The following is a 13954-nucleotide window of genomic DNA, read 5'->3' on the forward strand; positions in this document are numbered from 1 at the left end:
TGTGCTACCCCTCTGCTTCTCCTTCTTTCCTTTTACCCAAGCTGTGCAGATCTGTGATAACTGTCATGTTATCAGCCTGAGAAAATAGATCTTGAGGGAGCATCTGGGCATTTAGTAGAGACATCAACTCAAAGGCACATTTCTGTTTCAGAAGTTAGAAATGTAAGTAATTTTTATCATTTGTATGTAGATGTATGTATGTGTTCCTGCACTCTCAAACAGTCAATGTTTTGATTTTGAGGTATTGAGTTGAAAGTGGCAAGACTCAAACTAGAACACCATGGATGTTATTTTAGTTAGTTTTCACTGTTTTTTTGTACTTTACCTTTCTTCTACATGCTCTTAAGTGCATCTCTTGCCTGCAGTCAGTATTCTGGAATCTGCTGCTCCAAGCATTTCCCTTGTTGCCTCTAAACTGTAATCCCTTCTCCTTCCCTTGCGCCCCAACTACAGGAATACCAAGCTCAAGTAGAAGAGATGAGGCTGATGATGAATCAGCTGGAAGAGGATCTGATCTCAGCTCGCAGGCGCAGCGATCTCTACGAGTCGGAGTTGAGGGAGTCCCGCCTGGCGGCCGAGGAATTCAAACGTAAAGCTGCCGAATGCCACAACAAACTGCAAAAGGTAGTGTAGGCTTCATGGGAGAGGGGGACTGAGGCTCGCTGGAATATCTAGTGCTGCTTGACACATGCACACACAAGTTGTGGGTGTGCCCTTCAAAGATTAGCGTGGTTCGTACAACTAACACAACATGTTTTTCATGATGTGATTTCTACTCTGTGCAACTGCTGGTGTTTAAATTGCATGAGGTGATGACTGGATAGAAGCCTGGCTTTTCCTGAGATTTTCATGTATTTTATATTTAAGTTACAGGTTAAAGATCAAGGAAAAAATGAGGCAGGAGAGTTGTATTCCAAACTGGAAAAGGTATGGTACTTCAGTGTTCTAGATTTTGCTTTCTGGGTCTTTCATTTTTTGCACAGAAACCAAACTGTGGCTAGTCAGTGGCATGCATGGCCTCACAGCCCCCACCTCCTTTCATTTTATGTTTTAAGACATCTTAGTGTGATTCACTGTTCTCTCTTATTTGATCTAAAGCTGTCTCTGGATAACCTGTTCTTAATGGATTATGTTGAGAAGCCAGGCAAAGACAGGCTGTTATGTGTCATCCGAGTTTGGAGTCAGGCTGGGGGTACATCAGGGTTTTCTTTACTCAGAAAGAACAGCAAGTGAAAAGCAAAAAGAATTAGTGTTCTCACACTGAACAGTCTTCTTGGTAACTAAAATATTAAATCAACTGGAAGTCAGCAAAATGGGAATGGATTTGCCAAGGGGTGTTTTGGTGTGTTGGAATTACAGGGGGAAACCAAGATTTTTGGGAAGCAAATTAAAACAAATATGGTATCATAAGCAAACAGCATTTTCTCCTCTTTTGTTTTGACTCTTTCCCTCCATCTTTTCATCTAACTATAGATCAATACAGAGCAGCAAGCCAAAATCCAGGAGCTGCAGGAAAAGCTGACAAAGGTAACGACTGGGTGGTGAAAGTGACTTTTTCACAAGATTTCCCAGTGAAACCTTAATGAAGAGGAGGGATGCACTTTGCTTTACCCTCAAAAATAGAATTAGTCATAGCATGGGGGATGATAAGGAAAAGGGGGTGGGAGCTGGTATCTGAAATCACTGGTGCTCTCAATATGCTTTTGGCTCTTGAGACATGTCAACAGTGTTTATTTTTACAAATGAAGCTGAGTCAGAACTGGAGTAGTGTGGAGAAATTCTCATTTACAGGCCTGTTTGGGTATGCTCTGGCCACTGCACCGCTCCCTTGCTTCTGAAGAAGGGTTCAGCTGGTTTTAGCTCACTAGTAAAACACATGTTGGACTTGCTTTAGTCTCCCAGTATAATCTGCTTTAATCACTTGACAGTTCAGTTCTTCACAGGATCTTCACAGCAAAAATGTTGAATGGTTCACAACAGAATTAAAACACCTTATCAATGTCTGCTGAAAGTGGTGCAGAGTACCTACGATTCGCTGTTGTGGTCAGTCTGGCACTTCAGGTGTTACTGTAAGAACTGTCAGGGAACTTCTCTTGCTGGAATCCTTCAGCAGGAAAGAAAGGGGTTGTCATAATAATCCCCTGATTGAGCATTTCAAACTTGGCAACTGCTGAGAGAGGGCTGTTTCAAGGGTTAATGATCATGAATACGGAGGCCAAAACTACATAGAAATAGTACTTCTTATATTTCAAAACAATCATATTCTAATTGTCTGTCTCCTTTTCTACCTGCATTAATGCCAAAGAATTATCTGTAGGCCAACAGGTTATTCTCCTTGTCCTTCAGTTAAGAGTATTTTCTGAGTTCTTTTAAAGAACTTGGGCTGAATTTGAGATAGACTTCACTTTCAGTATGTAGAGTCAAGTAACTTGCAATAAAGCAAGACAAATGCGTGTATCCTAGATTTTATTTTTTTGTGTGAAATAGAAGTCAAAATTATGATTTGAAAGTTGAAATTTGGACTCATGCACATGTTAATTTAAACTGTTCAACCAAAGTTCTGTAGTGGTTTTATTGAGAATGTTGACCATCTTGAAGTTCTGAACCTTTTATCCACCAAATTTTTGTGCGTGCTTTTCATATAATATTTTTTTCTTCTCTCTTGACCTTCAGGCTGTGAAAGCCAGCTCGGAGGCAACTGAGCTCCTGCAGAATATCCGTCAGGCAAAGGAGAGAGCTGAGAAGGAGCTGGAGAAACTGCAGAACCGGGAAGATTCTAATGAAAGCATGAAGAAAAAATTGCTTGAAGCAGAGGTGAGTGCAGACTGTCTGTCCAGAGTAAATCAGTTATTCAGATGTTTCTGGGTTTAGGAACTGTCACCTGGGTGGCTCTGAACAGCATTCCTGTAGTAATTCTTCCGGGGAAAGTGCTGTTGGACATTAAGCCATTTTTAATTAAGAAACATATTTCTTTGAGGAAAACTGAGGGGTTTTATTTTCAGTGAGGAGTGGATAAGGACATATGGTTAGCCTGGGGAATTTGGGGTGTGATGAGGATTCAAAATATGAAAGCCAGCCTTACACTGACTGCTTCAGCCTGTTTTCTCTAGAAACTACTCCTTGCTTTGTGCTGATGCAGAGTTGGGTGGCCTAACCAGCAGCTCACAATTGCTCTGCAGGAACGGCGCCATTCTCTGGAGAATCAAGTGAAGAGATTAGAGACTGTGGAACGAAGAGAAAACCGCCTAAAAGAGGATATTCAAACTAAATCTCAACAGATTCAACAGATGGCAGAAAAAATTCTGGTGAGCAGAGGTGATAAATGAAACCTCGAGGGTAAGAGTTTGTAAGAAAGGGGTAGGGAAGAATCAGAAGATGTAGAATTGCATTGAATAAGGTGGAAATTGTTGAGTAAAGGGATTTGTTTCCTGTACCAGCAGAAAGCTTAAGTATTCAAATACTATTTGCACCCCTAGTTACAAACTCTCTCCTGTGCCTGTAGTCTCAATAGTGCTTCAAAGCTGGAGTCATCTCAGTGGGAAAACTTTTCAGTCAATACAGTAATATTTAGATTATTTACCTCATGATTGTTTCAGAGGTAAAACATTCTGAGGGCAGATTATGGCAACAACAAAAACATCTCTCTTTTTAAGTAAATTGCGGAGGAATTTAGAGGTCAGATCTATTAGAAGTGCTTACATTTTGAAGTGAAGAGAAATTCGTCATCCAAACTGTTCATCTCCGAAGATATTTGTTATTTGTGCACCCACATAACTTCTCTGTTGGTAATTTCTTGCTTCCTTCCTGGTTAAAACTATTAAGGCGAGCTAGTATGTCAGTCTCTAGTGAATCGAGCAGAGGGTGTTTCTAATATGTTTGCTTCCCTGGGACAGAAAGCATAATTTAATACTGGAATAATTAAATTTATTTTGCCTTCCTCATGAATTTTCTCTGTGTGTTGCCAATACGACAAGGAAAAAAAGGATTACGTTTTACTGATAGTAATCTCAAGGTGAGACACACCTGAGGAAGGCCAAATGAAAATGTAAAATTAAACATATTTGGAGTCAACAGATGACCCAGGCTTGTTCTGAGTGTATAGACTTTAGCATCAGTATGCTGAGCACTGTCAAGAAAAGGTAGAATCAGTTCTTTAGTAGTGCTGTTCCTTTCAAATTGTTTTGATAGCAGGAGTGCATGGTAAGTGGGAGACGATGGTTGTGCTTGGCAGAGAGCCAACTTCATGTATAGAAATAGTGTAAAACTTTGAATTGTTTCATAAGCCTCTTGTATATATTTGGGGATTGTTCCTTGGTTTTGATTATGTTCTCTGTGGAGGAGAAAGTGGAAGGGAAGGCAGAAATATCATGTAATTGTTTTACACCATGGAATATACTTAGCTCTTCTTATAGATAGTTTCCATGGAGTCCTAACAGAATGTTGGAGAGGTACAAAAGTATTTTATGAAAAAAGTCAAACAGGCATTGAAGAAGTAATCCTACAGAATCCTTCCTAGTCCCTTGAACTGATCTGGGAGCACAGAGTACTGGTATTCTTTTTTTCCTCCGCTCCTACCCTGTACCTTCCCTCAAGTTGTCTCTTCCAACATTTTTGACTTTTCTTGGTATAGAGAGTTAAGAGGGGAGTTGAAGATACAGAATTGCATAGAATAAAGTGGAAATTATTGAATAAAGGTATGGTTTTCATGTACACTCATGTAGCAGTACCTGAGAAGTACCTGCTCATCTGTCTGTAAGGAACTGATGAAGAAGTAAGAAACAAGTTAAAGATACTTCTGCATGCCTGAAAGTGCAGATCAGTGCTGTGATGCCTGTAACAAAGTCAGTGCTACCTACAGAATACTAAGTGAGAACAGGAATGGTTGGAGATTACCTTTTTAAGCCCACACTGGCTGTTAAGTGCCACTGCAGGAACTGGTGAAGCTCCTGTTACAGTATGAGCAGTCTGATGCTTGGAGCTTTGAAGCTGCTGCTGATCTGGTTGTCTGATTCTCTGCCAGGACCTGAAACGTGTGGGTTTCTGGGGGAGGTGAGTTGTCCCTCTTGTTGCTGGGAGACATATTTCAATTGCAAAAAGCAGCAATCTCCATTCCATGCAGGAGTGTCAGGGACTAGGCACTGTTGATGACCTACTTTTGGTGAACCTCCTCTTTGATTCTCACTTCTGGAAAAGGAGGTCTATTGCAATTACTGGAGCAAAAAAGTCTACAAGATGAGGAAGATCAGGAAAAAGCATATCAAAATACTATGTAAAGTACTAAAACACACACAAATATCAGGACATTTTCCTGTGCTGTGCAGTAATGAGGGCAGACAGGAGATCCAGATGCACCTCAGCACCTGAACTTGTCTATGCAAGAGTCAGCCCAGTGGTAGTGAATGACAGACCTGGACCTGCTCCTGTTCTAAGGGAATTGTTGGAATGACAAATATGACAATAAATGAGCCTGAAGTTATAAGCTTGGCTCTTGAGAAGAGTCCTGTTGAAAGGTGACTATAGATAGACCCCAAATAACATAGTTAGACTGCAGAAGTAGCTGGTTTCTAAAGTACAAATTATTCAAGTCCTTACTGTGCATGGCTGAAACTATCTAATGTGAAATAGAGGCTAGAAAAATTCTGGTATGTTCCACCACATATATTGCATCCTGCACTTTTCATTTTTGAAGCCATTTATAAATAGCATTTCTGACAACATTTGTCCAAGGAATGCAGCAAAGTAAATGCTATTCCCCCTCTGAATGCAGAATGAAAAGCACAGACAGCAGTACCCCGTTATTGAGGTCTGCTGGAAGAAAACAAGTGAGACCTTGTTAAAAATAGATCTGAACTTCCTGTGATGCCACAGCAGCTATAAAATGTTTATAACTATGTTTTCACCAAATGTCCTTGGTCTATCTTTGGGTATATTTTACTGGGAGATGGAGATTCTTACCATGGAAGTAGAAATCCTCATCCTTAGCAGTGTTCCCACTCTGCAGTACATGGGTCAGCAGCAATATGAAACTTGAAGCTGATAAAGTTCATAATGCCTTTTTTTTTTTTTTTTTTTAAACCATGACAGCCCTGGACTTGGGACTTTTATAGTGTGAAGCCCTAAAAAAGATAATGAATGTTTGGTACCTATGTAACACGTACTCACGGCACCTACCATTTCCTTGTGTCTGAATATGATTTTTTTGCTGCTTTTAGGAGCTGGAGGAAAAGCACCGTGAGGCTCAGATTGCAGCACAACATCTGGAGCTGCAGCTGAAACAGAAGGAACAATTCTATGAGGAGAAACTCAAAGTAAAAATATCTTATCTTCCTACAAGCTTTTGTGGGTAGAATGAGTTCAGGGAAAAACAGTTGCCTTTAGGCTCTGATTGCTTTGTCTTGTGAGTTTCCTTCTTGTTGCCACTGCTGCAATGTTGAGGGAGCTTAGTGGAATCTGAATCAGTTTTCTCCTATTTCTTCTGCCATGGTACCTTATCTATCTATGGCACTGGATTAGGAGAGGTAGCATTTGAAGCCAGAACTACAGGAAGGCATTAGTTGGTTGTAATTTGACTTTTGATGACTAAATAATACTTAGTTAATGCTGTTGGATCTCCCACCATGAAGAAGTTTTCAGTTCCCACTGATTTTCTATGAGTGTTCACTCAGCCTACCTGCAAGTTTTAAATGCAGCAAGTAGTAGACCATTTCTGAAATTCCATCTTGGAGCTGGAACATCTGCCAAGAAGCCACAGAAACCACCCACTTTGTTTTTGTCTTTTCCAGGGTAGCATTAACAAACAGAAATAGACACCATCTAAAATTAGGAAAAACAAGCTGGCAAATAGGAGTATGTGCACTGGCTAAGGATTTTTCTAAAGAGCTTGCAACATGACAGCCAGTAAATGCATTTTGTAAGAATATTTCATAAGAACAAATTATTCTCAGTAGAAACAGTCTTTATCTTGTACATTTATCTAATACTTCTACATTTTTGCTGAAATGTGAGAGGATGTAGTATTCAAGGAGAGAAGAAATTTCTCTGGGAGAAATATGAAGGAAAAAACAAGTAGGTTTTGCTGGCAGATCAGAGCACATGGTTATCAGTAATGAGAGGAGAGTGATAGAAAGCAGGAAGATCAGATGTAGATGTTGAGAAATAAGTGGTGATATAAAAACTGGAAAAAAGGATAAGCATTGGAAAAAAAATAAAAAGAGAACTGGTGTATTATGGGCCCTATGATGTAGGGTTTAATAGGAGAAAACAGGAAGCCAGGTGAAAGAGGTTCAAAAGAATAAAACAGGACATGGAGTTTTTGTAACTGGAAAAGTAAAAACTATCCTGTCCAGAATTTGTGCCTTTGATAAACTTTTCTTTGAAGGAAGAGACCTTCAGTTTCACAACTGATTTATAACTCTGGTCATACATACAAAACATGCATTTATAGAAAAATGTAGCAATTCATTACCTTAGTCCTGTTCCCAATGGCAGCTATTTGTGCCACAAAAAGAAGTTTTTTAGTTCGCTGTTAGATTTTTGTCTCTGACTGGAAGATTTGATGTGGTCTCAGTTGCCTTCTCATCCATACCTATGGACCTCACAAATTATTTGTGAGGCATGTTGGTAGGGCAGCCAAAGGATGGCCACTTTACTATTTCTTCTGCTGTACATATTGGGGTAGAGAGGCTTTTCTGTGTTTCTGTTGCATTAGGCTGGAACAGTTATTGAACACAGTTTATATGACTCAAAATAATAAATAAAATACCTACAGTATCCCCATATCTCTATAAAATCTTATTGTTAAATTCAGTCTTCAGCAATAACTGAGAGAGTGCTCTTTTTTGGAGTTTGCTCTTCCATGGATTTCATGCAATTGCATCATGGATTTAATTTTGCTTGAGATATGACCAATTGCTTACCAAAAAAAACTATATTGATGATTTTCTTTCTGCTTGCCCTTTGCCCAGTGAAACAGATATAATTTAGACAAAAGAAATGTCTTCATTTAGGTGTTGGAAAATCAGATGAAGAAGGATCTTGCAGATAAGGAAGCACTTGAGAATATGCTCAGAAGACATGAAGAAGAAGCACGTGAGAAATGCAAAGTTCTGGCTGAACAGAAGGCGGTATGTGGTGTTGAGCTGGAAATCAAAGCTATTTGAAGAGTAGCTTTCTAAAGCTGATTTCAAGCAAGATAATTTTATTTGAGGTTCTGTAGTGCTGCTGAGCTGCTTTAAAGGAAATTCATTGATTAATATTAATTTTAAGAGACATGTTTTTTTTTAAATTCAGAGTATCTTCAAGAATATTTCCTTAAAAAAAAGCCATGCAGCTTGCTGTGTACCCCTCATTTTGTGCCTTGATAATGGTTGCTTTTTCCTAACATTAAAGCAGTAGCAAGCAGCTGCAAATAGCTTTAGTAATTGCATTTGTGTTGCTCATTTTGGGCATTTGAATCAGTTTTCTTTTAGTTCTTTTTTATTTCTGGAAAAAGTTCAGACTTTTTAATAAACTTTATTTTTGTAACTGCTTGCGTTGTGCAGTCTCAAAGTCTCGCTGCTGTGTTTCAGATGATCAATGCAATGGATTCCAAGATCAGGTCACTGGAGCAGAGAATTGTGGAATTGTCTGAGGCCAACAAACTGGCAGCAAATAGCAGCCTCTTTACCCAGAGGAACATGTAAGTGTGGCAGCCACTGTCACTGCTGAACAGGTCTCAGGAAGATGACCTTAAAGCCTTTTCCAATTGAAATGATTCTCTGATTCACCGTGTAAAAGCGGCTCTTTTTTGCAGGCCTGCTCTGCTCCCTGCTTGTTTTTCACTGGTAGCCTTTCAAAAATATGCTCTGTTCTTCAAATAGTTGGGGCTTGCTGTGTATTTTGTGTTTTCCCAAACATGACCAGGAAAATTGGTTTGTATTGCAGTGTTTGCTTTGGAGCATTTCCTAAGGCAGGTGATTTGTGTAGGTTTGCCTGATATGTTAAATGAATACTAATAATTTTATGTGTAAAATACCCCTGGAGAAGCATACATTCCTTCTTTAAACACAAACATTGCTAATAGATTTATATTTTACTCAGTTCCCCTGACACATGGTTTTGAAAGTGAAAACATTAAATACTCTTCACTCACAAACATTCCATCATGCCTTGATGGGTGAGAAGACAAGGAAGAACACTAGATTTTTAAGCCAAGAATTTCTCTGGGTGTTTTTGAATTCTTCTATTTCTCATTCTTTTGTCTGCCCAAACTTTGTTTTTCTTTGGATTTTAGCTGAGATTCCTTATCCTTACAATGTTGTTTTTCCTTCATAAATCACTTAAAGGTGTTCTACTTCAAGTGTAGGAAAAGCATGGGTAGTTTGATGCATCCTGCAGGGCAGGGCTAAAACAGTATTTGCCTTTACTGAGTTCAGAGATTCACCAGCTTGGTTTGCACAAAGGTTACAGTGTCCATCAGCTGCTGGATCCAACATCAGGCAGTGACTTTGTGGGAAGCCCTTGGATAGATTCACCTCTAATATTGAAGAGAATCAGACAAGGATGAGTTTTGGCAAAGACTTGCTTTGGTTTCATTCCTTTTTTGGGGTCATTATGCCTCCAGATATGTAATGGCTCCAGTTTTCATTGCATTTCAAATATCTTGCAAGTTATTTTAGCCTGAGCAGCCAAAAATATTCACAGAAATAACTGAGGAATTTAATTGTGTTGCTTAATGCTTCAGATGACCTCCAGTTAATCACCCAGGGAGTTTGTTGAGGCAGCAAAAGCCATAACTTACCTTCAGTCTAAAATAAAACAGAAATTTCTCGAGGTGGAGCTGGGAAGTGTGTGGAAGGTTGAATGTCTCAGTCATGGGTGCTGAACTGAGTGTAAGGACTTAAAGCATCCCGTGGGAGCCATATCCTTGACTGGAGAGCCACAGAAAACAAGAAAAACATGTAATAATGTTTAACATCCAATTTAAAATAGATTATTGAGAGACATATTGTCAAATGATGAACTTTGCAGGATTGGTAGGAGACAGTACAGAATTAGCAACATTTTGAGAGAAAATTGCTTAATTATGCATGCAGTTAGTTAATGAATTTGTGCTTATTTTGTGAATTGGGCTGTTGAAAGTGTATAAAATGTTGTTGGACTGCATTTTGAACCCACAAAAGCTGCAGCTAATCTGAGCATGCATCAAGAGGAGAGCTAGTGATTAAACTCTTCAGAGGAGAGGGGAGCTCTGCAAGCTTTTGTTCCAGCAGTATCTGAGGAAACCAGTGATTATCAGGTTCCTGAGAAGATAGCCCAGTAAACAGCAGGAAATGAAATAATACCATTTGACAGTTCTGGCTCACAATAATCTATAGAGGTAAATTAAAAAAACAGAGTGTAAAAGGGTGGTTTTGCTTGCAATGCACAGAAATGTGTGCCAGAAGACTTAAGTCCTATTTTTAGTTTTGTTAAGTCTTCCTATTTGATCTTGGGTAACCCACATAATTTCTCTGGGATAGGATTAATAACAGCTTATCTCACAGTGAACTTCTTAAAATATTAATTCATTAATGTATGTAGGGCTTTGTGAGGCTTCTAAGTAGAAAGCACTCTATGAGGCAGAATTTTCCAATGCATGATAACACAATTCCAGGAACTGTAAATAATGCAGAAAGACCCTTTTTTTTTTTTTTTTTTGAGTGTCCATTTCAAATGATAATAATTAATAATCGCCAGGTCTCAAAATTCTTATGAGACCAAGTAATTATTTTGTTCAGTCTGTGGATTAATACTTTGATCAGAGACAGCAAAAGCTTCACTTCAGTGTAGGTCAAGTTCTGTGTCCATTACAACTTTCAAAAGCCCCAACAAAACAACCTCAACACACTTCCCCCACTCCTGAGGCATGAGGTTCCTCTTTATCTCATGGAAATACAGTCTGAGAAAGTAACTCTCAGAATTTATTTTTCCCTTATAGAAAAACATGTGACAAGGAACGGATGAAATTAGTAGAATTAATTGTACCTTAAATAGCATTATAGGTTACCCTCTACAAGATTCATTTGTCCGTGCAACTGGCAAATATGGAATTTTAGTGCTCTTGGCATATGTTGATGAATACACTAGTATTTTTTATTTTTAGCTGGGATGTAGAATTTAAGCCATGAACTTAACTGTTCTACTTCACAGCAAACTTGTGTTTTCCTTACTTGACCCCAGTGGAAGGACAGATGTTAAGGGCATTTCGGGTTTGTCACTTGTGCATTTCTCCTATCAGGAAAGCCCAAGAGGAGATGATTTCAGAGCTCAGGCAACAGAAGTTCTACTTGGAAACACAAGCTGGAAAGTTGGAGGCCCAGAATCGAAAATTAGAGGAACAATTGGAAAAGATGAGTCACCAAGATCACACTGACAAGAACCGCCTGCTGGAGTTGGAGACACGGCTGAGAGAGGTGAAAACATGGCTCTAATCCCTCTCAACAAACTTTCCTAAATGTATCCCTTTTTGTGACTACAGTGAGAACTAGAATTAACTTCTTGTAGTGGTAATTGAAAGTGTATTAGTAATTTTAAAAAAAATCATTAAAAGAAGATAAATGTAAGTACCAAGGACTTGTCATCCTGAATCTGAGCTTTTAGATCATCTTACCTTTTCAGAATTCTATTTCTGTGTTTGTACAATACCCTTATAATATTGTTTGGGTAGAGAGTAACAGCTCAGCACTGTACAATGACCAGACCTGTAGCCTTAGAGTCTACAGCTTAGAAAGCAAAGGACACAGCAGAATTGCTGTAAGAAAAAAGGAACTGCTGCTCCATGCACCATTTTCAGAGTTTTCTGGAAAGAAAGCCTAACAGTCATATGGAAATATACTCTTTTAAAGATCTGTGAGCTGTGCTTCAGTTTTAATTTTGTATTAACTAGCTTAGTTCTACAAACTCTTCTCCAGTCTCAGTCCACTAATTTTCAGCTAAGGCTGAAATCTTGCCTTCAGCTAAGGCTGTTGAACAACCAACTTGTCCTACTTTGGCCAGAAGCTGACTGAGACCAGTGCAAGGCTTCTGACAGCCTTGTCACACATCTCAAGCACAACAGACAGATTCCTTTGGGAGAGCAGGGAGCCTGAGGAAGGTGCTAAGGTTCGGAATTGATTCTGAACACTGAGATCTGTTTTAGTTGTTTATTTCTTATCCCTGGAGTGACATGTTTATCCCTTTGTGTGCTGCAAGAAAACCTTCATCAGAAGCCATTCAGGCAAACCCAGAGCCAGATGAGCTTTGGGTTTCTGTAAAAAGAATCTGAAGGGAAGATAAAACATGGAAGTCAATTGCAAAATATATTTAATGTATGTCCAGAGATTCCCAAGTAAAGATCCTTAGAGACTCTTAGCTTCAGAGAAGAAAGTTCATCACAAACTACTTCAGCATTTTATATCAGTGTTTGATATGTCTGAGTTTCAGCTGGAACTATTCTTGTGCTCTTGTTTCAAAATGCCAGGTTGTTTTTTCCAAGAAAACCAGTAAATTTTAGGGAATAGACAAAGCTGTGTCTTTGATTTCTCAGTGCCTTAAGCAGTCTGTCAGGATGTGATTTTGGGAACGGACATGCCAATGGCATCTTAAAGTGGGCTCTGAAACAGGACTCCATTGCCTGTCATGTCTTAGTTAGTAATTCGCATTTGGGTACTACTGTGACTTTCTTCAGGTTAGCCTAGAGCACGAAGAACAAAAGCTGGAGCTGAAGAGGCAGCTGACAGAGCTGCAGCTGACCCTGCAGGAAAGGGAATCCCAGATCACTGGGCTGCAGGCTGCACGGACAGCCCTGGAGAACCAGCTCCGCGAGGCCAAGACCGAGCTGGAGGAGACCACAGCTGAGGCAGAGGAGGAGATTCAAGCCCTCACGGTGAGTTCTGGAACTTGTCCTGTGAGCTGCAGATGATACCCCCTAGAATTATGTAGGTGCATGCTTCATAAAGAGGTTAAAAGGAATTTATGTGATCTAATTTTTAATTTTCAGAAATGGGTATGAATTGTGCCTTGTGTTGATAGAGGCATGAATGGCTAAAATGCCAAATTTTACCTTTAACCATTTGAATACTTCTGAGTAATGGTTCATTGCTGCCTCAACTGACTGATGGCCTGTAGGAGCATCATTACTTTTGTTTTGAGGTGAAAGTTGCATCTGAAATGGTATTGCTAGGACTTTAACTCTGTGATTTACTTATTTAAATAACAGCTCATGAGTTTGGAAGTACTTGAGGTCATAAATGTTTTGGTAATTTTTTTCTTCCTATCAGTTACCCTGCTTTGAGGATGCTTATTCAGGGGGGAAAAAAACCCCACCAAATTCCTAGGGAGAGGGTTCTAACACGTAATTTTGTTCCCATGCTAGTTTCATTAAAAACTGTCACGTGTGTCTGGTGAGCTATGTGAGTGATAGAAAGGAAAACAAAATTCAAGTCCTGCCACCCTTTTCCACCCCAACCCCTGTAAATGGAGTTCTAGATTATATGCTGCTGGTTGCTGTCTCTTGAGCACAAAAGGATGCTTTCAAACTGTTTGATTCTAAGAAATATTTCCTTCAACAAAGATTTCCAGGGTAGAGAGTTTGACCTGCTACCAGCTAACCCCACCTTGAGCATCAGCCTGTAATGACCTTCTAATCCTGTGATTTGTGCATTCTCGTGCTCCAGTGGCATTTAATCAAAGAACTGTTCTGAATATTACTGCCATTGCTGGTTTTTGGGGAGGGGGGCTCAGCTGGCATGGGCACTGGTATTATGCTGATGCTTTGGGCAGATTAATGGCAGAACCATTTCCTCAGTTCTAAAGTGGGCACAGGCTGGGCAAGTGCAGCAACAGCATCAAGGCCTAAGAACAACTGAATAGAAATGGCATTGGGTTCTTTTTGCTCAGAACTGAGGCAGTCCCTTCCCAGCTGAAAGCTTTGCATAACAGCCACTATCACTGCCAG

At 39.6% G+C, this 13954-nt stretch overlaps 1 protein-coding gene across 10 annotated transcripts in view; it reads left to right on the top strand.

Annotated features, from left to right (window-relative positions):
* The window catches only part of CIT (citron rho-interacting serine/threonine kinase), a 67574-nt gene that overhangs the window by 27215 nt on the left and 26405 nt on the right, over positions 1-13954 (top strand). For 6 of the 10 annotated variants that reach the window (XM_038152447.1, XM_038152449.1, XM_038152450.1 and 3 more), the window contains 10 exons: positions 454-624; positions 868-927; positions 1474-1527; positions 2674-2814; positions 3180-3305; positions 6213-6308; positions 8007-8123; positions 8568-8677; positions 11258-11432; positions 12686-12883. In XM_038152447.1, the coding sequence (XP_038008375.1) occupies positions 454-624; positions 868-927; positions 1474-1527; positions 2674-2814; positions 3180-3305; positions 6213-6308; positions 8007-8123; positions 8568-8677; positions 11258-11432; positions 12686-12883 (1248 nt within the window). The remainder of the gene's footprint in view (positions 1-453; positions 625-867; positions 928-1473; positions 1528-2673; positions 2815-3179; positions 3306-6212; positions 6309-8006; positions 8124-8567; positions 8678-11257; positions 11433-12685; positions 12884-13954) is intronic. The other 4 variants (XM_038152448.1, XM_038152451.1, XM_038152452.1 and 1 more) reach the window with 1 other exon arrangement.

This window comes from Motacilla alba, chromosome 15 (assembly GCF_015832195.1).
Source record: "Motacilla alba alba isolate MOTALB_02 chromosome 15, Motacilla_alba_V1.0_pri, whole genome shotgun sequence".
NCBI lineage: Eukaryota > Metazoa > Chordata > Aves > Passeriformes > Motacillidae > Motacilla > Motacilla alba.